Source organism: Sinocyclocheilus rhinocerous, unplaced genomic scaffold, assembly GCF_001515625.1.
Source record: "Sinocyclocheilus rhinocerous isolate Xijiao unplaced genomic scaffold, SAMN03320098_v1.1 scaffold508, whole genome shotgun sequence".
Taxonomy (NCBI): Eukaryota; Metazoa; Chordata; class Actinopteri; order Cypriniformes; family Cyprinidae; genus Sinocyclocheilus; species Sinocyclocheilus rhinocerous.
This window is the reverse complement of record NW_015650695.1, coordinates 327,571-350,060: the sequence shown is the minus strand read 5'-3', so window position 1 is coordinate 350,060 and position 22,490 is coordinate 327,571. Positions and strand designations below refer to the sequence as shown.

The 22,490-nt window shown below is 39.7% G+C and overlaps 3 protein-coding genes across 6 annotated transcripts in view; 1 reads left to right on the top strand and 2 right to left on the bottom strand.

Annotated features, from left to right (window-relative positions):
* pkn1a (protein kinase N1a) overlaps positions 1-5,641 on the bottom strand; it is a 43,634-nt gene extending 37,993 nt beyond the window's left edge. Inside the window, exon 1 of the mRNA XM_016517392.1 lies at positions 5,007-5,641. Coding sequence (XP_016372878.1) covers positions 5,007-5,027 — 21 coding nt within the window. The 5' untranslated portion in view covers positions 5,028-5,641. The remainder of the gene's footprint in view (positions 1-5,006) is intronic.
* Positions 5,642-8,231: 2,590 nt separating this feature from the next.
* On the top strand, positions 8,232-11,184 carry cunh19orf67 (chromosome unknown C19orf67 homolog). 4 transcript variants are annotated; one of them, XM_016517403.1, is made up of 8 exons: positions 8,232-8,309; positions 8,471-8,617; positions 8,695-8,866; positions 8,947-9,091; positions 9,174-9,274; positions 9,468-9,644; positions 10,519-10,692; positions 10,973-11,184. In XM_016517403.1, the coding sequence occupies exons 2-8, from the start codon at positions 8,512-8,514 to the stop codon at positions 11,115-11,117; spliced, it is 1,020 nt and encodes a 339-aa protein (XP_016372889.1). In that variant the 5' UTR covers positions 8,232-8,309; positions 8,471-8,511; the 3' UTR covers positions 11,118-11,184. The 4 variants fall into 4 exon arrangements, with proteins under 4 accessions (XP_016372889.1, XP_016372890.1, XP_016372888.1 ...); XM_016517404.1 differs by having other exon boundaries at positions 8,692-8,866; positions 9,468-9,527; XM_016517402.1 differs by having other exon boundaries at positions 8,692-8,866.
* Positions 11,185-13,771: 2,587 nt separating this feature from the next.
* Positions 13,772-22,490, bottom strand: part of LOC107712236 (nascent polypeptide-associated complex subunit alpha, muscle-specific form-like) — a 27,247-nt gene continuing 18,528 nt past the window's right edge. Inside the window, exons 4-6 of the mRNA XM_016517418.1 lie at positions 19,588-19,730; positions 16,869-19,484; positions 13,772-14,864 (exon numbers count right to left, since the gene is read on the bottom strand). Coding sequence (XP_016372904.1) covers positions 13,858-14,864; positions 16,869-19,484; positions 19,588-19,730 — 3,766 coding nt within the window. The 3' untranslated portion in view covers positions 13,772-13,857. The remainder of the gene's footprint in view (positions 14,865-16,868; positions 19,485-19,587; positions 19,731-22,490) is intronic.

Sequence of the window (22,490 nt, the reverse complement as noted above, 5' to 3'; positions counted from 1 at the left end):
AACCGATTGATATTTTGTAAACTGTATTTATGACAAAGAACAGAACTGCACAGATGCAGATATTATAACAATCTATCGTTAAACACACACCATGTCCTCTGTTTCTCGCTCTGCGCCGCCGCGTTCTGCTGATTGAAAAAGAACGCACTGAAAGACGGGGAGGAGCCGATCGAAGTCTGCAGCCGTTTTCATATGAAATTAAAGGGGACTGAGGCGATCACGAGTTCGTGTTCATTTTATGGAGCTAATCGCAAAATTTTAGGGGGGCTGAGTAGTCATTTTAGGGGGGCTATAGCACCCCTTAAAATGGCCTAGCAACGCCCATGGTCAAATGTAATTTATGTAATATTTAAAACCTTTAACCCACTGGGGAAAATCAACCCATGGCAACAGTTTAAAATCAGCAGTTTAAAATCATACGTTGACCAATAGCAGCACAGAAGCTCTTTCATACACAGGTTTCAAACATGGCAAAACAAGAGAGAGATGATGTTGCTGCTAGGTGGAATTATGAGATGGAGGAAAGGTTCGTGGAGCTGTGGCAACAGTACTCCTGCCTGTATGATGTGTCATCGAGGGACTACCACGACAGAACAAAGAAAGAAAAATGCTGGCGAACTATAGCGGAAGCGCTTCAGCAATGTTTACACTCTTGTTTTCAGAAGTCAGTCGCTAGTTCCGCCTTCTCGATGACATCACGCGCGTCGTTAAAGATGGCACGCGATGAATGGTCGGGAAGCAACGTGTAGTCTGACATGTTTCTTGTCCACGACACAACAAGATTTTAGGAGTCAAAATCGTGTAATCTGACACAGTGACTATCGTAACCGACAAAAATATTGTGTAGTCTGAACCCGGCATTACACAGTGTGCGTGCGATCGCGAAATCGAAAGTGAAAGTGAACTGCGACTGCCAGCGCTCATTCAAAAGTCATTTAAATACCCCACATATTGATAGCGGCTCCCTGATGCGCAAAAAATTATATACAATATTAGAATGTTTGCGGGAGCGGACACAAAAATTGCGGGAGCTGATGGGAGCGGGCGGTATTGGTCAGAAATTCAGAGAGAGCGGGATCAACAAGCCCCGCGCTATCACGCAGCGGTGCAGTCAGTCAGTGAGCGCCGTAACAGATGACGTCAAATCTTGCAGGATTCCATAAATAAACTACACAGAACCCCACTATTCGACAAATATACATAATGAAAAGGTGATACAAAATTTAATACTTTGGAAAATTGCATTTAAGACTTTTTAATACTTTTTAAGGGCCTTAATTTTCTCTAAATTGATTTATCAACTTTTAATACTTTTTAAGACCCCGCGGACACCCTGATGTAACATCAGGGGTTCGAGAATACATTTTGTGCACAAAGATTTCTTTGATCACAAAAAGTATTCTCGTAGCTTTGTAAAATTACGGTTGAACCACTGATGTCACCTGGATTATTTTAACGATGTTCTTACTGCGCTTCTATGCCTTGACCGTGGTAGTACCCTTGCTGTCTATGGGAGGGTCAGAAAGCTCTCGGTTTTCATCAAAAATATCTTAATTTGTGTTCTGAAGATGAACGAAGGTCTTACATGTTTGGAACGGCATGAGGGTGAGTAATTAATGAATTCATTTTTGGGTGAACTAACCTTTTAACATCCATGGAACCATTGCATTGAATAAAAGGTTCTTTAGAGTGGAAAAAGCTTCTTTGAATAAGCAAAAAGTTCTTTAAATTAAGAAAATGATGGTTCTTTCACAAATAGTTCACTGAAAGGTTCTTTGGGGATCCCAAAATGATGCTTTTATGGCACTGCTCCAAAAACTCACTTTTGGAACCTTCATTTACCACAAAAATACTGAAGCTTTTTGAGTTTCAGAGAGGAAGCATCCAATTAGCTCAAAGCATTGTTTTTAGTTGGATTTGTTTGATTCTTTCAGGTTCAACAAACCTGAAAGAATCAGATTGATCCAGATCTCAAGTTTAACTTAACTTAAAAGGATTGTTCACCCAAAAATGAAAATTCTGTCATTAATTACTCACCCTCATGTCGTTCCAAACCCGTAAGACCTTCGTTCATCTTCCGAACACAAATTAAGATATTGAGATTAAGATGAAGGTCTTACAGGTTTGGAAAGATATGAGGGTGTAATTAATGACAGAATTTTCATTTTTGGGTGAACAAACCCTTTAAAGGGGTGGTTCACTGGTCTTTTTCTAGGCTTGATTGTGTTTATGGGGTGCAGTCTAACATGTGTTAATGCTTCGTTTTAAAAAAAAAAAACATTATTTTTCACATAATTTACCTTTATTCCACACCGCTCTGTCCCTTCTCTGAGAAACGGGCTGATCTTTTCCTGTTTTTATGAAGTCCCGCCCTCAGAAATAGGCGATGGGATCTGATTGGTTAGCTAGCCCAGTGTGTTGTGATTGGCTAAACCGCCACTAGTGCGCGTCTAAACGTTCCGCTCCTCACCTCTGCGCATGTGCTCCGGTTGTATTACTAACGTTAAAAAAGTGAAATCGCAATCAACCACCCCTTTAACACAAACACAACAACTTACCAGAAAGAAGGATATACATTTATGAAAGAAAAAAACATAAATTTAACGACATTAGGTTAAAAAAAAAGATGACAATTTCCATTTCTGGATGAACTACTCCCTCAACCAAGAGTGTTCATTGCACTAAAACTGCTTACTAGATAAAATGAACTGCCAATTTCCATCAACACAAAAAGACATCAAATGAAGCCAAATAGGTAGACTGTGTACCTAATTCTATAAACCGCATACAGGCGCATTGATTTGCTGATGGTATGTACTAACAAAAACAATATGCAATTGTGTTAAAAGCCAGGGAAGTAAAGACAGGACAGGAAACAGGGAATTGGCATACTCTTCAAACTCCATTAAGCTGGCCTAATGCGTAGAGGGCTGGGAACTTACTTAATAATACACACAGATACACGCCAGGACATCTGAGTTCACAGGGATAAGGCTTTGCAGAACATGCTAGCCTAGCACATAACATTAAGTTCTGTCAGCTCCATCTGTGAACTAGTAATCTAGTGAGCAAATAAAGTGTTATTATGTCAGCGAGGAGGTTGTGAGATGCATCTGTGTACAGAATCTCCTGCTGTGAGGATAAGAAAGATAAGATCATCACATCTATGAATTTGAAACTTGGCGGAGCTCTAAACAAACCAAAAATATTATGCTCATTATGTGAACCAGCTGTTGTCATTTAGTCGCTGACATAATCACATTCACATTCCTGATGACTGTTCTTGCTTAGTCATCCCATGTGTGGACACCAGTGTGTGCGTGAGGCAGTCCATACTGTGAGTTGTAACTGTGTAGGAGAGACACTTTATGTGAATTTGTGTATGACTTCCACTTTGTTGGTGTTTTCCACGCTGTTTTGGTCACTTCTGGCAACAAACGGCCACATTCAGCATTATTATCTCGTACATCTATCGAATATACAGAATTTTTGAACTGGCAAAACATTGGTGCCCTGTAGCATTCGGTCAGTTTCAGCAGATTATTCCAATAACCAAATTAGATGGTTAACGTAAGGGCTTTCCCTCGTTGTGTCCATTTTAAAATCCACCAAATGTTTATGATTTTACGATTTCTAATTGAAATTAACTAAAGTTGAATATTTTGTTATCATTTATTCACCATCTTCTTGTTTTAAACCTGCATGACTTACTTTCTTAAAAGAACATAAAAGAAGCTATTTTGAGAAATGTCTCCGTGTTTTTTTGTCCACACAAATGTTAATGACACCCAAAAGTGTTTGGTTACCAACATTCTTTTGTGTTCCGCAGAAGAAAGTAAGGCTACGTTTACACTAGTGCGTTTTCGTTTTAAAACACATAACTTTTGCTACAGTTACGCCTGTTGTTTGCACTACTCCGGCGTTTTCAACCCTCGAAAACGGAGACTTTCGAAAACACTGCAGACCCCGGTTTTGTCTGAAAACTCTGGGGTTGCGTTTCAATGTAAACGGAACAAAACGGAGAATTTTGAAAATGCCATTTTAAAATGAAAGCGCACTAGTGTAAACAGGGCCTCAGTCTTACATGTTTGGAATAACACGAAGGTGAGTAAACAGTGACAGAATTTTCATTTTGGGGTGAGCTATCCCTTTAAAGCTCAATGTAAATATTAATTTACATATTAATTTTTACTGTGAAAAACGCTTCTGTTAACTGGTGAAGTTGGTTGTTTGATTAATCTGCTGAACATTACCAAATATTGGTGGATCAATCAGCCTGGCTGATATACTGACTATAACTAGTCCAGTTAATGGTGCTACACATTACTCTCTTAAAGCTTTTTGTTATACATGTGTTTTAAACTGCTTATGACATTTTCCCAAAGGATCTGGTCAGCATATGTGCCCTTGTTACATAACATAAGTGTGCTGTCTTATATTTAATTAACAATGAATAGACAGACAGATAAACCTGTTCTTTAAACACGTTCCAGAAGTCATAAAAGAGTAAAGGTTATCTATACAAGACCTAAACTTTGTCTTCATTTTTATTTGTTTCGGTTCAATAAGATTTCATACGAACAATATTCTGGCAAACCACCGTGATGAGTGTTAGAGAAAACATAAATATTGGTGTTTAACACAGAGCAGGTCACAAAACAACTCAAGCTATCAAGCTCAACAGGGCTTTCCAGACGAATTGCAGTATATTTAGTGTACAACCCAAACACTTTGGCTGTGTTTAGCCACCAATAATGCCCCTTTACACTATAATGGAAGAGAAATTACCCCTCAGATGAAGGGTGGATGGGGGGGGGGGGCTCCATCACTTTAGAGATAAACTCCATTCAGATGGGTTTAGTAAAATTGAATGCATCTGTTGGGTCTGAAAAGCAACTCTATTGTCTGTCTCCCAAATCCATGGGATTATTTTAGTATAATAAAACACGTGGGAGGTTTTAGTAACTAACTAGAAGGGTTAGTTCTGTAACTAGCAGTCAACTTACTTGGATGGAGTCATTTGCCATTGTTGTCTCTGGATTGTCGTTTGTGCCAGGACACCCAAATTGTCGTTCCCCCTCTTCCTAGATTCTCAGTGATCGACGACAAAGAGACCCTATCCTTCTGTCAGCTCTCAATGCAACAGTTTAAGATCCAGCAGCGCTTGAACAGCTTATTAAAACTCTGTGCATGTAATAAATGCTGTTGCATCACCGTCAGACCAGATGCAGCTTGTCATCTGGACATAACCGAAGCTATTATGCGCTTTCCTTCTATGCAAAATAAAACATCTGCATGTAAAACATTACATAAATGCATCAGCTATATAATTAACAACGTCCATTCAAACTATCCTGTGACATCTCCACAGCTTGCAGGAAAGTGTCGTGTATTTTTCCATGATAGCGTCCTGGAGTAGTTATTGTGGCGTAGCTCGATACAGCTGCATACATGCACCGCGCTGGGCAGGGTAGCTGGTCAAGAGTTCAGCTTTTCTTCTCAATTCATCACCGGAAAACACCGACGCGTCTATTCAGTTCAACTGCTGTCTGATCATCAACCGAGGCCCGAGGAGTTCACATTCACACCCAGTGAATAATACAGCAATCTGCTCCTCTGTAAGAGATACTGTCGCTGCTCGGCTCTGTGTGACTCGCGCCAGTGATGATCGCTCGCCTCGCGCCGCGCGGGAGGGTCGGTCGTCCACTATCCCCGGGCGCGAGCGTTGTGGACGGTCACGTGACCTCGCATTGTGTGTCCACAAGCAAATGAATTTGGTTTCATCACTCTCTCGTCGTAGGCAACATTTCAAACTGTTGATTCACACTGCAAAGTATATGTTCAAAGGTTAGAGTGGTTAACAAATTTGTGTTTTTAAAATAATGTTATTTATTTAACATACGCTTTTAAATGAGCAAATTCATCTAAGACCAAATTTATTAAAAACTAAGAATTATATTTACATATTAAATATGATACTACTCTCGAGTGTGCAAGTACTCTTTATTTTCTCTTAAAGACCCCATGAAATCAAACTTAAAGTGATAGTTCACCCAAAAATTAAAAATACCTCATGATGTGCTCACCCTCACGCCATCCTACTGTAGGTGTATATGACTTTATTCTTTCAGACAAATACAATCGGAGATATATTAAAAATTGTCTTGGCTCTTCCAAGCTTTGTAATGGCAGTGAATGGGGGTCGAGGTTTTGAAGCAAAAAGTGCAAAAATCCATCATAAAAAGTGCTCCACACGGTTTTGGTGGGGATAATAAAGGCCTTTCTGAAGTGAACCGATGCATTTGTGTAAGAATAATGTCCATATTTAACACTTTATAAACGGTAATCTCTAGCTTCCACTAACTCGTACATGCGTACACAAAAGTGGCATTCAAACTGATATCGTAGGAGGTACCTTACGAAAAATAACCATTTGTTTTGCTACAAATAAAACCAAAAAACCATGGTTACTAGTTAAACCATGGTAACCACAAATTAATCATGGTTTTGCTAGAATTAACATAGTTTAACCATGGTATTTGTAGTAAAACTGTGGTTATACAAATGGTAATCACTACGCCAAAAAAACATGGTTACTACACTTTTACTACAATAAAACCATGGTACATTTTTCCACTTGACCACTTGTCGTTTTGTTCCCTAGTGTTAAAGTGGGTGTGAAGACCACAAGTGTGTGTGTATAACTTTTGATTACATGATTTGGAACACACTTATAATGTTGCAAGAATGCAAGAATTTTTTACAGAGCTTTATTTACACATGTCATAATACCTACACATAATTGTCTGTGCACCAATAAAATAATTCAAACTTTACGTTTTACTATTAAATTGTATGTAATATTTTATTAATTTAGCTGAAACTGGAAAGTTTTCATTACAATCTTAAAAATTAAAAACAAAAATCACGACTTTATTCAACAATTCGACTCCTCCGCATCACCCTAGTGCCATTTGAACAAAAACAACATATCCACGTGGCACACCTGACACAGAGCATACACTGTTTACGTTCAGTGGATACTCTCCAAAATGGCGCCAGCTTGACGCGGAGGAGACGAATTGTTATTATTTTACCGATCTCCTTGCTACGTTTCTGGACCTTGATCGTGGTAATTACATTGCTGTCTATGGGAGGGTCAGAGAGCTCTCAGAATGCATCAAAAATATCTTAATTTGTGTTCCAAAGATGAACGGAGGTCTTACGGGTTTGGAACGACATGAGGGTGAGTAACTGATTGTCAGAATTTTCATTTTTGGGTGAACTATCCCTTTAATATCCAATTACATTACAGCCTTGACGTCACTGAATTTCAGTCAGAATTGTGCGACACTTGATCGCTGTTTACGGATACCATAGGATTGAATGAGAAGTGCCATAAACTGAATCCCACCTGTCGCAAAAAGTCAGCGACTTCTCTTATAAAACGCCATTTTATTTCGGTGTAAACTCTAAAAATAGTTAATTCCAAAAGTACTGTTTAGTGTAAAACATGTTGAAGATTAGCAGACAGGCTGTCGATTCATTAAATGATAAGCTGTTTCCTCTAAAAAGTTGTTTATTCGGCATAGTGAAGCCTCTCCTCCATTGACATCCATTAAAAAAAAGGCCTCTGGTCTCCTTTCCCACCTAAGTTACTGGCAGACCGGAAGCGTTAGCATTAGCCGTTATGCTTTTTTGGCTAAAGGTTTCAGGCTTGCCTTCTAGTGGCTTTGGTATATTCATATCTATACTGAACACCCTCTGGCTCAGCCTGCCACAGTAGCCACGCCCCAAACTCTCGCTATTGGCTGCACAGAGGTATGCAAATACATAGGTTGACAGGACATTGCTATCATTGGATTCGGACCTAATGAAATTATTTTATGGTCCTGAGCCTTCCGCAGAAGATGAAGAATGTATAAGAATATTTATAAAATATATTTTTTATATATTTATATTTATGCCGTGAAGAGACTTTCAACCAGTATAACAAAAATTACATACACTAGACTGTTTTCGTGGTCCCAGCAGGATCAGAATAGGAAATACAAATATGGTCATCATGAGTGGTCTTGGAAGACGGTTGAGGAAATACAAATATGGTCAAGATGAGCGGAACTACTAACGGAAGAGGAAATACAAATATGGTCATAGTAAGTACTTAACTCAGTTTTCTTAACCGCGACAGTTTCCACAGTTAACCTTATTTTTTTGTTAATTCGGTTAGTCACTGGTAAAATACAGTGCACAGACTTACATTATTGGACAAAGTCAACAATTAGCCGTCAAAGTTTGTGAAATTACAGGTATGACATATTTTAAAAAGCATAATAATCTTGCTTATCACTTTAGTGCTGCTGTCACGTGTACTAGGCTAATTGGCGTTTACAGGCGATTATCGATTGTGTTGCAACTGTGCAGTTTTCAATTACTTTAAAATGTATTTTTGCTTACTTTTTTCTCACAGAGTTTATTTCTTTCATGGTTTCGTGCTGGATTGATTAAGTCATGATGGCTAACGCAGAACATGCGGAGTTGAAGTCTTCACTATCCGAAGAAAATGAAGCATCCCAGTCTCTGACAGAATTAGAAACGAATACACAGACTCTTGAAGGTAATGAAGGGAAAAAATGTAATTATTCTCAAAACCCAGCACACTGATGCACATAATATTGCTCTTGTTTACAGAAGTCAATGCAATGGCGCCCTCGTTCGGCGATGAGAAGTGTTTCTTAGTTGAAGGTGCAGAAGGCACAGAAACTCAGGATAAGAGAATAATGGATGAAAAAATCTCCCCCATTGAAAGGCAACTTGAGTACTTGCTGAACAAGGCGGATGAGTTTCAAACACAGCTTTTATGGAGGTGCTTTTAAGATCTAGAAAAAAACATTTAGATTTTTTTTGGTCTTCTTTTTAACATTCAAATATTTTTGTATGTTTTAGCCGAGAGTGCCTCCAGAATTATGGGTTTGCCCATGTTGTCCCCATGTTTTTGCAAACTTGTCAGCCGTACTTCACTTACCTGGAGTCCACAGCCAGAAACTCCAACCCCTTCCGTCCACCTCTGTCCACATATATACGCACACAAGTGAGAAACTGATTTATTCTGCACATCTTACGCCACAAACTGCAGGAATACACATATTTACTGTATTTGTATCCCATCTCAGCTTTTGCAGTTTTCTCAGCAACTGTGTTCTCGTCTGGAGCAGCTGGTGTTGCTGTATGCCTCCTTCAGTTTCTTCTCACTAGAGGAATCTGATCCACTGAGGTACAATCCGATTATAAATCACAGACAAAACTTAGGCAGATATAAATGAAGGTGAGGATTCAGAAGAAACTGATCCTTTATTAGCACAAAAGGAAGGCCTGATTTTAGTATAAGTAGGATTCCACATTGGGATATTTCTATTACTATTATTATTTCCTTCATTGCAGATTTTTACTGTATCTTTTTTTTACAGTATCTCTCACTTCTACATTGGCCAGTGTCAAATAGACAACATGAAGCTGTCAATCTTCTGGTACTGTTGCCCTACCCCCTTTCTTGCGTCAGCCAGTACCGGTCTATACAAACGTATGCGCTGGAATGTGGAGCGACAGATAGAGGGAGAAGGACAGACATATGACAGTGCAGAGTTGTAAGTGAGGTTTAGTCAGAGAGAATCTTTTAGAAAGGGATTCTTCCATTTCTTTGAAAAAAAAGAAATGAAAAGAAAAGTAGAATGCACATTTTATTTATTTAGAATTTATTTATTATACAGAATAATAATAATTCTTAGGTAATAACACAGCCCTGAATCTTGAAAAAAGTTTCTGCTGATTTTGCACATACACAATAAGATATATATATCAGCTTTAATGCACTTGTCCAAATGACAAATTTTTTATGACAAAAAGAAGCAATCAAAATGTATAATGTAACTTACAGTCCTGCAAAGGAGTGGAAAAAGTGGAAATCAGGATTAGGCTAAAATAATATCTTTGAAATCATTCATACATGTGAAAATGGGCTGAGAATTTAACAAATAGTTGTGACCTGGCTCAGAGGAAGTTTTTCTGGTGATTAAGGGATAATACGAGACTTCTTCACCTTACAAATGGTTGTCTGAAGCAGAAATGCTACCAAATGCACACCATATTTCGTGAGAAAGTGTGATGTGCTTGAGTAAAGCAGGCACTATTTTTGGAATCAGCACCCCAAAATTAGTAAGAAATGAGTATTGGATTTTATTCAGCAAATATGACGCAGGGTGGTGTAATAATTTTTCAGCACAAGCAATATTAGCATATGCAGAGGGAAACTAAAATGACAGTGTAGAAATAAGTACAGCCTTATGTATTACATTTTAGCTTATTAACACCAAGAAAATAAAAGTACAAGTTTAAATGCCAATAAAAAACCTCAGGATAATTATGAAAACGAGAAAATAAGTCTCACAGAGCCTCATTTTGGCAGGGGATAATGCCATAGCCTATCTTCATCTTTACATCAACCATTTCCTACCTTCACAGTTACTTCCTGTGCTGCGAGGATGTCATTGAGGCAGCAGATGATAAGGATGGAGACGGAAGGTGCGAGGGAGAAAATACAGAAACTGAGAGAGAGAGTAGAGTAGAGAGGATTTGGTCTATTGGCCGGTGGATTCAGACATACCCTGATCCAGACACAGAGGACATCACTGATTGGTAATGTATTTTTAACTACCTTCAGTTTAATAGAAAAAGATGGCTAAACAATGATTAAATGAGTTATAGTTACTTATATTAGTATCTAATCATACATTATTTTATAATACGGTTGTTACTACAGTTTCTAATTTCCACAATAAGTCAAAAACCAAAGCTAATCCTAGATAAGCATACGTCCAATTAGAGATCATTTTGAGGGCAACTATTAAGCAATATGTAACTTAGAAATAACAGTTAACCCTAGATGAAAAATTCATTCTGTGTATATGTTTTGTAGGGTGCTGTGTTCAGTTCCTTGTGGTCAGTACAAGCAGCTGTTGTGTCTGGGAAGTGAGGAGCCTTCATCCTGCACTGCCACAGACTGCCTGATGGGGGTGCTGCTGTCTCAGGAAACAGATGGTACATTTGGCATGAAAACATGAGGTGGTGCTCACTTAGGGGCCTCACCCATTCTGGATAGAGCATTTGGTTTATTCAAATCAGATGCGAGTACAGATTGAAGTTAAAAATCTAAGGTCTGTAAATGTTTGCAATTTTTCAAACGTTTTTTAGTTCATGGCTGTTATTGTTGTGCCATGTTGGTTTGTTATGTGGTGAATAATTTACACTAGTGATGGAAAGTTCGTTAAACAGAGTAAAAGTTCAAGATTAAATGTCAAACCAACTTTATTTTTCATGAAAACATTCAAATACAGTGGCTATCCAAGTAGTCTGTTACAAAATCCAGAAATAAAACCTGCTGGCAGTCAAGGTCCACTGCGTACTTTTCTCTATAAAACAAAGAAATATAACAATCCTTCCTTTCAAAATAATAAATTACAAAAATATACACAATAAAAGCTGGAATATGTACCACACAGCAGTTATGTCTTTGCACAGTTGTTGGAAAACATGGTAAAGATCAGTGGAAAGGGCAGAGCATTATGAATAACACTGTTGTATTCCTTCATATGCTTTATTGTAAATCAGCCCAGTCAAAGCTATTCTCAGTGCATTTTTTACTGCTGGTTTGTGTGTCTATACAGTAGCTTACCCTGTATGGTATTTGTATCTGTGGTATGTCAAGTTATACAGCAGTAGTTAAGCCAAAATACAGGGAAAGTCAGAATCCTGGAATCCCTGTGTGTTCCCTGATTATAATGTAAAGCAGTTCCTTTGATATATTCTAAAAAAGTTTGATTTAAATAAAAGCTCCTACATTTAAAGTCTCTAAACTACTTCACAGCACTAGACAAATAGGCAGTACAACAGTACAGTACAAATGAAATTAAAACTGTAATCTCTCTTCATAATACAGTAAACAGACTTTATCACTGTCCCTTTAAAATAATATACATGCACAATCACATATGACAAAATGGATAATAGGGGCTCCAATAATCAAATTGTGCTTTAACGTTCCACTGGGCCACGGTTAATCAATTCATTCAGTCAGATATGTGAAAAACAAAACTCCTCACCAGACTCACAGACATCAATGTCTATATATCATTATAAGTAGTATAAGTTAAATTTAGGTGAACATGTTACTTGTAATGTGACCTATTGAATTCGATTTGCTTTAGAATATTCTTTGTGTTACAATAATTCAGAATTTTTTTTGTGGTAGCAAAGAAATGCATGAAGACAGAACAATGCAGAGTACTTAAAAATAAAAAAATAAAAAATAATGCATTCATACCAGATAAGACCAACCAATTTCTCTGACCAAAGTAGGGACAGTAAACACTTGGGAGACTATAGTGACACAGTGTATGAGAGTGCTTACTTCGCAAAAAGTCCTTCCAGCCCTCTAAACATGGGAGTCAACCTCAGGCACAGCAAACCAGAAAACGTCAGTTCAGTTTGCATGAGTGCTGTTATGAGAGCTGCTCCTTGTTCCTCAAATAGATACTAATCATTCATAATTCGGACAGGTAAGGGAGGCACAGTGTTCAAGAAGGTTCACAGTAAAGATGATCATTTGATGTAGCTGCACAGTTTTTCCTGTATCACTAAAAATATAATCCATCATATAATTAAAAATCCCTGTAATGCATTAATCTAGAGTGGCAAAGTTTCTGGTGTCAGCGATTTTTAAAATGTTACAGCAGTGCATACACTTGAGGAAAAAATAAAATTCATTACTTTGCATGTCATGTGTCATGCTTCTTGAAGATAAGGTTTAGACCAAAGACAGTCTTTGAACCAAATCGGTTTAAAATTGTGGATAGCTGTGCATGCTTTGGAAAATTTGTAATACGGTCTTATATTTTACCGTTATCACAATTACTCAAAGAATTAAACATTTCATTTGGAACAACTACAGTTGTCAAATCGGCAAATTTACTTCAAAATACTCTCTTTCACTCTGTAGTTTATCCTGCAAATCTTGTGACAAACAGTAGAATGCACAAGCAATTAATTATTCAATAACAGCATTTTGCGCGATTGAACAAGAGCTGAATTAAACCAGTTTGGGGTTTTTTAATCATCATAGTGCAAGAACAAAAAATGCCTGCTTGATCTGAATTTTAAACCTGCTTGTTTCGATTCACCTCAAGGTTTTATCTTTTTCAAAGATCTTCTGCTCCGAGAAGTCAGAGAAAGGAGCCTATTTTGTTTTAACTTGCTCAGTCATTGAGTTGGCATCTTGCCTGCATTGTGGGTAGAGGGCTCAATAATGACTAAGAGATAAATGTATGTAGTTCAAGCAAGCCAGACATCTCCATTAAACCTTAAGGAAATGGCCTTTTGGCATGAGGGCAGGTCAGATATGGGTGATAAATTTGGCAGGGAGGTTGTTTCAGTGGCATAAAAGTATGGACTGTAGTGTTCCATTGCTTTTGGATGGGTGGGGAGTGGAAATGAAAGCTCACTGCACTAGAATAACTCTCAGGAGGAAGACAAACCAAACAGAGAGCAAGATGGTGATAATCCAGCACACCGTTCTGCAGTGTCAGTTTCAGGTTCACACAATTTTCTACTCCAACACTTGCTGAAATACTGCAGAATGAAAATGGATGAACCAGTCAAATCCATGACTAGATCCTCTGTAAGAATTTATCAAGAGAAGGCTCTATTATCTAATGCTACAACATACGCTTCCCTACTGGTGGACCTTCATCTCAAGTCTTTTGAGTTCAAAAGTTCATATTTGGCAAGCATTTTATTCAGCTTTCCTCAGTGATGTGTCTCCAGCTCTACAACGGTCCACTCACCCTGAGCAGTGCTGCCTGGAGCCTCGGGTGAAAAGCTGCTCACAGACGTCACAGTGGCTGAAGGGGGTGTCAGAGGTGGCAACAAGTTGGGCCACAGGCTGCTTTCAAGGGGGCTGAGTGTCCCACCTGCTCCTCTGGGTAGCAGAAGAAGGGGCGAGCAACCATCACCTGCAAGCAGTAATGTCTGATTGATGAGCTGCTGGACAATGTCCACTTTCTTGCCCCAGTCAAACTCCAGAGGCGGAGGTCGTTCAGGAGATCCCAAGGGAGAAGGACTATCTTGGTCTGCTGCAGGGTCTGTCTCCTGAAGTTCTTGCTGGGAACCCTGAATAATAGACTCAGGGGAAGGTGTTGTGCATTGTGAATAAAGATCAGCGGATTTATTTTCTTCAGTGCATCTTTGCATGTCTTCTCCAGGGCACACAATAAAGGAGCTTATATCTTCTACTTCCTCAACCACTCCTTGTCCCTCCTCCTCTTCATCACTCGTTTCCACAGTTTCATAGATGGTGGTGAGACCTGATGAAGGAGAGAGGACAACTGGTGTATGCACCTTGTGTTTTTGCTGCTGTTGTTGTTCAAGTTCTTGTTGCCACTGCATGATCTGCTGTCGCTGCTTTAGTTCTTGCTCTTGCTGCTTAAGTTGCAACTCAAGTAAATTTCTCTTCTGTTCTTCCTCCTGCTGCTCCCTCTCATTCCTTGCTTGTTTCTCCTCTTCTTCTTGTCTCGCTTGTTCTCCATTACGTTTCTCCTGACGTTGCTGGATCTCATGAAGGTGCTGTTGGTGTTGCTCTAGACATCGGAGCTGCATGTTTGCCACCACATTTGGTATTCTGGGAGGGAGGTCAGTGGGAAGCCGTGGTGGCTGGGTCACATGGGGAGCACGTGGCCGGAGACGAAGTTTGGATGACATCGTCATTTGGATAGAAAGCAAGCCATTTGGTTGTGGTGGAAAATGGTAATTTCCTTCTGTGAATGAAGCAAAGGATCCAAAACATGTTAAAAAGGAGAGTTGCAATAAAGCAGAATGCAATAAAGCAATAATGTTATAGACTGCAGAGTGTGGTGAAGCAGAAAAAAGCATTGTGGGAAACAAAATTGTCAGATATAAGGTTAAACGATTTAGTGGAGAAGGAATGAACAAAATACATTTCGCACCTTGGTGACATGCTCTCAAAAATATTTTGTGATGGTTTTTGTGCAATAAAAGTGGCTACACCCTGTATATGCAGTAATCTAGAACTATTGTGAAGAGCAAACAAAAACAAGGAAATAAAAGCAGATGAGGTAAACAATCTCCCTTAATGTGACAAGCTGAACACATGCAAAAGTGAGCGCTCACCATGCACAGTACAATTCAGCATGAAGCAAACAGGTATTTTTTTTAACAATGAGAAAATATGACCCATAAATAGACCCATGCATAAAAAAATACTTTACACATAAGCCACCCCAGTGTACAGCATATTTCTTTGGTGAGGTGAGCATGCGTAAAGAAGAGGAAATACTACAGAAAAGTGCATTGTGCAAAGCAAGTCCAGTTTTGGGGATTAAGAATCACCCAGCATTGGGATTTATTGAAGTCCAATTAGTCCAGGTAAATATGTCAAACCAGGTCCTTTCAAATAGCTTCAGCTCAAACTGTTAATAATCAGAGAGTGATTAAAGCAGTTGCACCCAGTTAGTCCCAAAGTGGAAGGTGTGCAAAGTCTACTCCAGAAGCAGCGGTATCAAAATACAAAGATGGAGAACAAAAAAGGAGGTGGAGGACTTAAAGCACCTTGATAGAGGGTGAGATTCAGGAGGTTGATGGGGTCAGATCTTGTTTTTCCTCCTCTGGTTGGTAGGGAGTTGAGAGGAAGGCGGGGTCAAAAAGGAAGGGAGGTGGAATACAAGCAGAAGGAACATACTAGCATAGAATAAACACTCACCTTCTGCTGCAAGCATCCCGTTTTCTTTACATCATTTGCTTACAGAAGGTTCAACGTGTATTTGTGTGCAAGTGTATATGTGCAAGTTTACAATTTGGTATTAGTAGCTAACTTATGCCACAACAAATAAGTTAAGGGGAATAAATAAAATATTTAATTGATTATGACTTAAAAATGTGCTCTTATGATTTAACAAAATAAAATAATACCATGAATTAGTGTCTCAGCCTTATGTAGTAGTTTTACATGCTTCTTAATATTAAATACCTAATATTAACTCAAATGAATATACCATTGAAATCTTCATTTGTTACTTGGCTACAAATGTGTCCAATTTGCAACAGTCCATAGTGATGAACAGTGGGCATTAAAACAAATCTTGAAACTCAAACATCAAGAAACATACAGAGCAAAGAGAAATCATGTTAAATATCTAACCTTTATTTAATGCTAAGACATTACGTACTCCAAATAAACAAGACATAAAAAAGTAAGGGGTTAGCAAACCCTAAAGTGCAGAAGAGAGAAACATGTGAGGACAGGATATGGCAATGATGGAAAAGGGATGAAAGACTGGTATTTAGTTAATAGACAACAGAATACAAAAAGCAATGAATATGCATTTGTTCAGTAAAAAATAATTGGTAAATACACACAAAATATGTTGAAAGTCCATTAGATTGTTCATTTTTCATCAATTTCATCAATTACTTTTGTCATTTTGAAGACTCCACAAACAAATAATTTCATGCCAGTTCAGACCAACACCCATTATTAAGATTTAAAAAGAATAGTTGAGAAAAACAGTCACCTTTAGTGTAAATGGTAGTAGCTATTGCACATACAGGTTCTAAGCCATATACTTATAATGTAATTTTAATAGCTGTATCATATTGTGAATGTGGCTGAATGTGTGTTTTCATAACTGGTTAAAAAGACATCATTAACAGGGAAACCCCACGCTAAACAAAACCCTTATATAGACATGATATCAACAAGGTACACTGGAAGGTGGATTTTAAATGCGCACTCTATACGTTACCTGCCAGGGGACTATCAGTCTTTTCGCATATAGTGGAGTAGTAGAGATGCTGAGAGTCAAGATCTTCTTGGTGCTGTCGGGACGAAGGATCAATCAAGCCAGACTCTAAGGGTACAGCTCCCGCTACTGAATCAGGCTCAGGCAGCTCACTGGACTCTCCACACAGCATGTACTGCTGCTCTGGGTGAGACTGAAACTCTCCATGTTGGCTTTTAATAGGGTCAATCTTTTCCTCAGATGCAGTAGTGGGTATCAGGGTCAACTCTTTAAGAAGAGATGGATCCTTGGCCTCATCTGGGAGCTGCTCTTCATTTTCTAGAGAAAAGATGCCAGGACTCTTGCTGCAACTCTCAGCAGATGACTGGGCATTGGAGTTAGAGGTCATGTAGTCAAAGCCATAGGATGCGGCAGAAGTGGCAGACTGAGGGGTCTCACTACCACCACCATTCTCCCCACCCATTTCTTCACATTCCTCTAGAGTTGACAAGTTGCGGCCCGCAGGTGCTGTTCCATAGGCATTCCCAGTGCCAGATAGCTCAGCTTGAGGGTCACTGATCTGTATTTCACCTTCTGTGTCACTTGCCTCATCCTCCGTAGCTGATGAAGGAGATGATGGAGCAGTTGCTGGACCACCCAGTACATCAGCCGGAAGAGTTTCAGGTTCCTCTTCCTCATCAGCACGTTCAAGGTGGATGCCTAGATCCTGCATGATGTCTGGCAAGACAGTGGGGACAGGGTTTAGTGGTTCTGGCTGGAGCTCCACTTTAGAATGAGTCTCATTAGTTGCCAATAAGTTGTTGTCTTTCACCTCTTCTGGTAAACTTATGTCTCTGTTACTGTCAGATGCTAGGCCAGGGTCACTGGAAGTATCAGGCTGGAACTTGCAGGTTTGAGAGGGTGTCAAGCCTGGTTTGGGGCTAACATTCCCCTCTGCAGCAGATATTGGGGCTTGATGAGGTGTGCAAGGTGGAGGCTCCAAAAGGTTTGATGGCGAGCCCCTTTCAGAGCTAACATCAAGTCTTGCTTGAACAGGTGTCTGTGTTGGGGTTTCTGGGTCTGCTTGCCAACATTCAGAGGAAGGACTTGAAAGAAGTGTAGAGGCAGGTTGTGGTGGCTGGGCCCAGGCATCTGCAAAGCAACTAGGCTGGTTCCACTGGGATGCTGGAGGGGCAGAATGAACCAAAGGAGGAGGCTGGATTCGGTTCAAGTTGTCTAATCTATAGTCTTCGGTCAAGTCATCCTCATCTGCATTCCCATAACTTTCAAGCCCACTCTCAGTAATGCCCTCGCTTGCCATTTCTACATCTTCATCCTCTTCATCCTCGTCGTCATGATGCTGCCTATGAGAGTCCTCTGCTCTTTCGGACCCAACCTCCATGTCACAGACTCTATCATCATCATCATCATCATCTTCATTAGTAAGAATATCAGAAACCTTCTCAAAGTCAGGGGACCCAACAGATGCACCTTCGCCATCAGCTCCTTTAAGGCTTGCATCCCCTAGATCATCCATGCTCTCCGTGCCTTCCAGGACGCCTGGAGCACTTAGCTCTGACGCTCCCTGCTGGCTGCAACTCACATCCTCAGAGTCAAGCTCAGAGAGCAAGGCCCCTGCCCGCCAAACGGAGCCGGCAAGCCCAGCTGACCCAGGTCGAGACTCTTCAGTAGGCTGGGTGCCACTCATTTCTGACAGAGACACTTGTTGACTGCCTTCCCTCTCTTCTTCTTCCACATCTTCATAACAGTCACTGTTAATCCGTTCAGCTTTTTCAGCCACCTCTACACCAGAGGACACTATGGTAGCTGCAGAGTTATCAAATTGTGAAGCAGTTAAGCTTTCCTGCTCAGTTGCTTCCTGTACAACTGGTGCCTCAGCCGCAATAAGCTTTTCATCAACTTCTCCAGATACCTGCTCTTCAGATTCCTGATCGACTACAGATGATGTCAGACAAGCCACTTCAACAGAACCAGCTTCTATTAAGGCCTCTTGAGCCTCTGGCTCCGTGTTAGAAATATCCAGCACAATTTGAGAGCTGACATTAGTGACCTGCACATCTACCATTTCCTGAACACCTAAAGAAGAGGCTGGAACATCCAGAGAACTCTCTACAGTTGGAGTAGCTTCAGGCCCTGAAACAGACTCTTCCCTGGCTATGGCTGCAGCTGTTGCTACAGCAGTAGCTACTGCAGCTGCTGAAAGTTGCACAGGTTCTGCTGCAGGATCTTTATCATCAGGTTTTGTTGCAGGATCTCTATTATCAGGTTTTGTTGCAGGTTCTGTATTATCCGGCTTTCCTTTGACAGACTGTGCTGGTTTAGCTGGCTGAAACTTCGCACTGACCATGCTACCTGGTTGTTTGTGACTGGGATGTGCTGCAATGTTCTTGCCTGATGCTGGCCGTGAGGGATTGTTTCGTGGACTAGAAGGCACCTTAAGTGTTGGTAAACTTTTTTTGTCATCTGGTTTGGGTTGAGGTGCTTTGATGCTAGGTGGAGGTCGTTTGGTAGCTGCAGCTGGTTTTGGAGCCTCTGAATTTGAAGGCTTGCTGGCAGCAGATCGGGATATTGAGGGAACGGTTTTTTTCGCAGGTGCCGTAGTGCTTGTTTTTCCAACATCTACAAATGACAAATAGATGTTGATAATATGGAATGAACAAAAAATTAAGCAGTACTTTTCCATAAGTAATGTATATACATATTCCCATGAATGGTACGCCACCTTTCCGAGCAGCTGATGCTGTAACAAGGGGTTTAGTAGTAGTGCTTGTTCTAGGAACTGCAGAAGTAGATGTAGTTGTCCCAGTTACTGTTCTTCCTGTAGCTGAAGTAGCAGTTGGTCGTGGGGCAGAACTTCCAGTCGCCCTAAGAGAAAACAAAGAAGAAAAAGTCGTTGTGAGCAGCTTTGAAAAAGAGTGATGCCTGTTTGATGTTTGCCATTTTATTTTAGATATTGTGTTTTACATATTCAGATGATGTTTGATGATGTTTCATTAGAATGCCTTCCAAGATATTGTTTTTTGCCGGCACATGCATAAAATAGTTTCTTGTCAAATCAGCTTCCTGCCTTGGGTAGTAAATCTGTAGTCTGCATGCGTACCATAAAGCAATCCACTGGGGCCATTCATCAACTAATGCATCTACATCCCATTTCTCTAACCTGAGAGAAAATGACTTGGGTAGGGAGGAAACAGAAAAAGGAGGGGAGAAATGGTGTGATGAAGGGAGTAGAAGTGGGGATGGGTAAAGTGTTTTGTAGAAGTGGGGATGGGTAATGTGTTTTGTAAGTGACCGCATTAGGGAGAAATGGATGATAATCAATTTTTCTTTCAGTCTACCCTACACTCCCTTAATGTAGTTGCTTCTTAGTTCCCCCTTTCATGTTCTCATACGGGAGAATTAGTGATGAGAAGATTGCTTGCATCATCTCACATGCTTGGTTACTTGCAATTTAATAAATGCTTTTAGTCTTGCAGCCTTGCAGTTCACAAATTGCCCTTAACTAGATGACTGACAGTCATATTTGCCCTAACCGGAACTTACACTCTAATAGGATATGATAAAGTTCTCACATACAGCCTGCTTTATTTGGACAAGGGCACAACAGGGTATGCATCACAGAAACACGCTAGCGAAATTGCTATGGTCACAGTTCAGTGCCACTGTACATTCATACACCTGTATGCGGTGTTAAAAGCTACTAACCTAAATAACAGGCTACAACTAATCATACCTGATAGTAATAAGACAATAATGATCAGTAATATGTAGGGGTAATATGTGGGGTTGGGTGATGAGACCAAAATCTCATATCACGATATGAGTAATTTTATTTCACGGTAACGATATACATAGACAAGTAAACAGTCAGCAATTAAATAAGAATAAAAACCTAATTACAAGCAATAGGACAAAAAGACTATAGTAGAGCAAATAAGAAATGCTGCATACATTTTATAAAGTAGCCTAATCAAATAGGCCTATATAAAAACAGTGCATATTCTTCACCGTGTAAATTAAATATATTTCTTCTGATTAAAGTTACGGCGTGTTAGAACGAGCCGTTTTAGGTAGGCGTGGTTAACTCTCAACTTTTATAAAGAATATCTCTTTGGTTTTGAGACTTTAGTGTTTGCAACTTTACAGATCTTCTTTATGCACCAAGAGCTTGTAACACTCCAAAGAGAAAGGAAAAATTGAAAATCGCAGCATATGACCCCTTTAAATCAAGAGCAGTGATAGACTTTCTCTCTTTTGTTGTGTGATTTTTGATTACATGAATGACAGACAGCAGGAATATTACACTGCTGTCACTTTAAGAGCTGCCCGGATCCAATATACTGTTACACGTTTTCTTTCTCAGCTGTTCGCTTTCACTTAAGAACTAAATTACTGTTTTTACGAGGATACTTGCAAAGACTGGCATTTTAACTGTTTAATGCCTATAAAGCGGCATAAAGAACTCTTTTCAAAAGTCCTGCGATCTATGAGCACCGCTGTCACTGCTGTGTTTGCGTCCACTGATTGCGTTTCAACTGCTTAAAATCACTTGTTTTTAAACTGCAATGCTTAAAAACGTGTGCAAACTATACATTTTCGTGACCACGTAGCACAGCAACGTCATGTGCTAATAACCACGATAGAGATGATGGTCCAATCCAAAATCTCTACAAATTTCGACCAATTAATTGTCTACCACAGGGTTGGGAATCGAAAGTCGATTCCAGTTCCAGAATCGGATACTTAATGTCAGTAATCAGATACTTGTAAAATTTAAATTCGATTCCACCTTTCGATTCCGGTGAGCCCTCCTTTTTTTCTTCTTCATCTGTGAGGACCCGACCTGATGATCTGGCAGGACCTTGCTGGCTAATCTAAGTGCTCTGAAGTTTGGCTACACTTGTGATCAGAAGCCGAAAAAGCCAAGTATAATATCTGTGATGAGCTAAACATGTTGCAAGAGAGGTGTCACCAACAACAAGACAAAGCACTTTAATTTAACAGATTGTTAAAGATCATGAACATGATTCAAACAACAACGTGACTATTCCTAAATTACAATGATTCATCCGTTTCATTCCTCAACCTTTGGCGTGTGCGATCACAACGTTGTGATGACTCTTGGTTTGTCCGTGCAGCGTACGATCACACCAGTGTGATTTGAGCATTTAAATCTGCGTTCGCGCTGCCGCTGACCTAAAGAGAGCAGCTATCATGTATATATTTTTTCATATATTTTTAAGTCATTGAATCTTTTTTCTGACAAAGTCATTGAATCATTCATTCATAGATTACAGTTTCTGCACTCTTTAGAGTGTTACAAGCTCTTGGTGCATAAAGCAGATCTGTAAAGTTGCAAAGACTAAAGTCTCAAATCCAAAGAGATATTCTTTATAAAAGTTAAGTCAACCACGCCTACCTAAAACGGCTCGTTCTAACACGCCCCCACATGTCACGATGTGGGAAGATTTGCATAACACTGCCCAAATGTTCACGCAAAGAAAGAAGGCGTAACTTTTATTCTCACTGTAGTATGTTGCCGCTGCCGCCATGTCCTGAAGACGCTGTGTGCTTCGTTGTGAAAGCGAAGCTACTTTGTTTGGCCTTCCAAAAGAGGACGATATC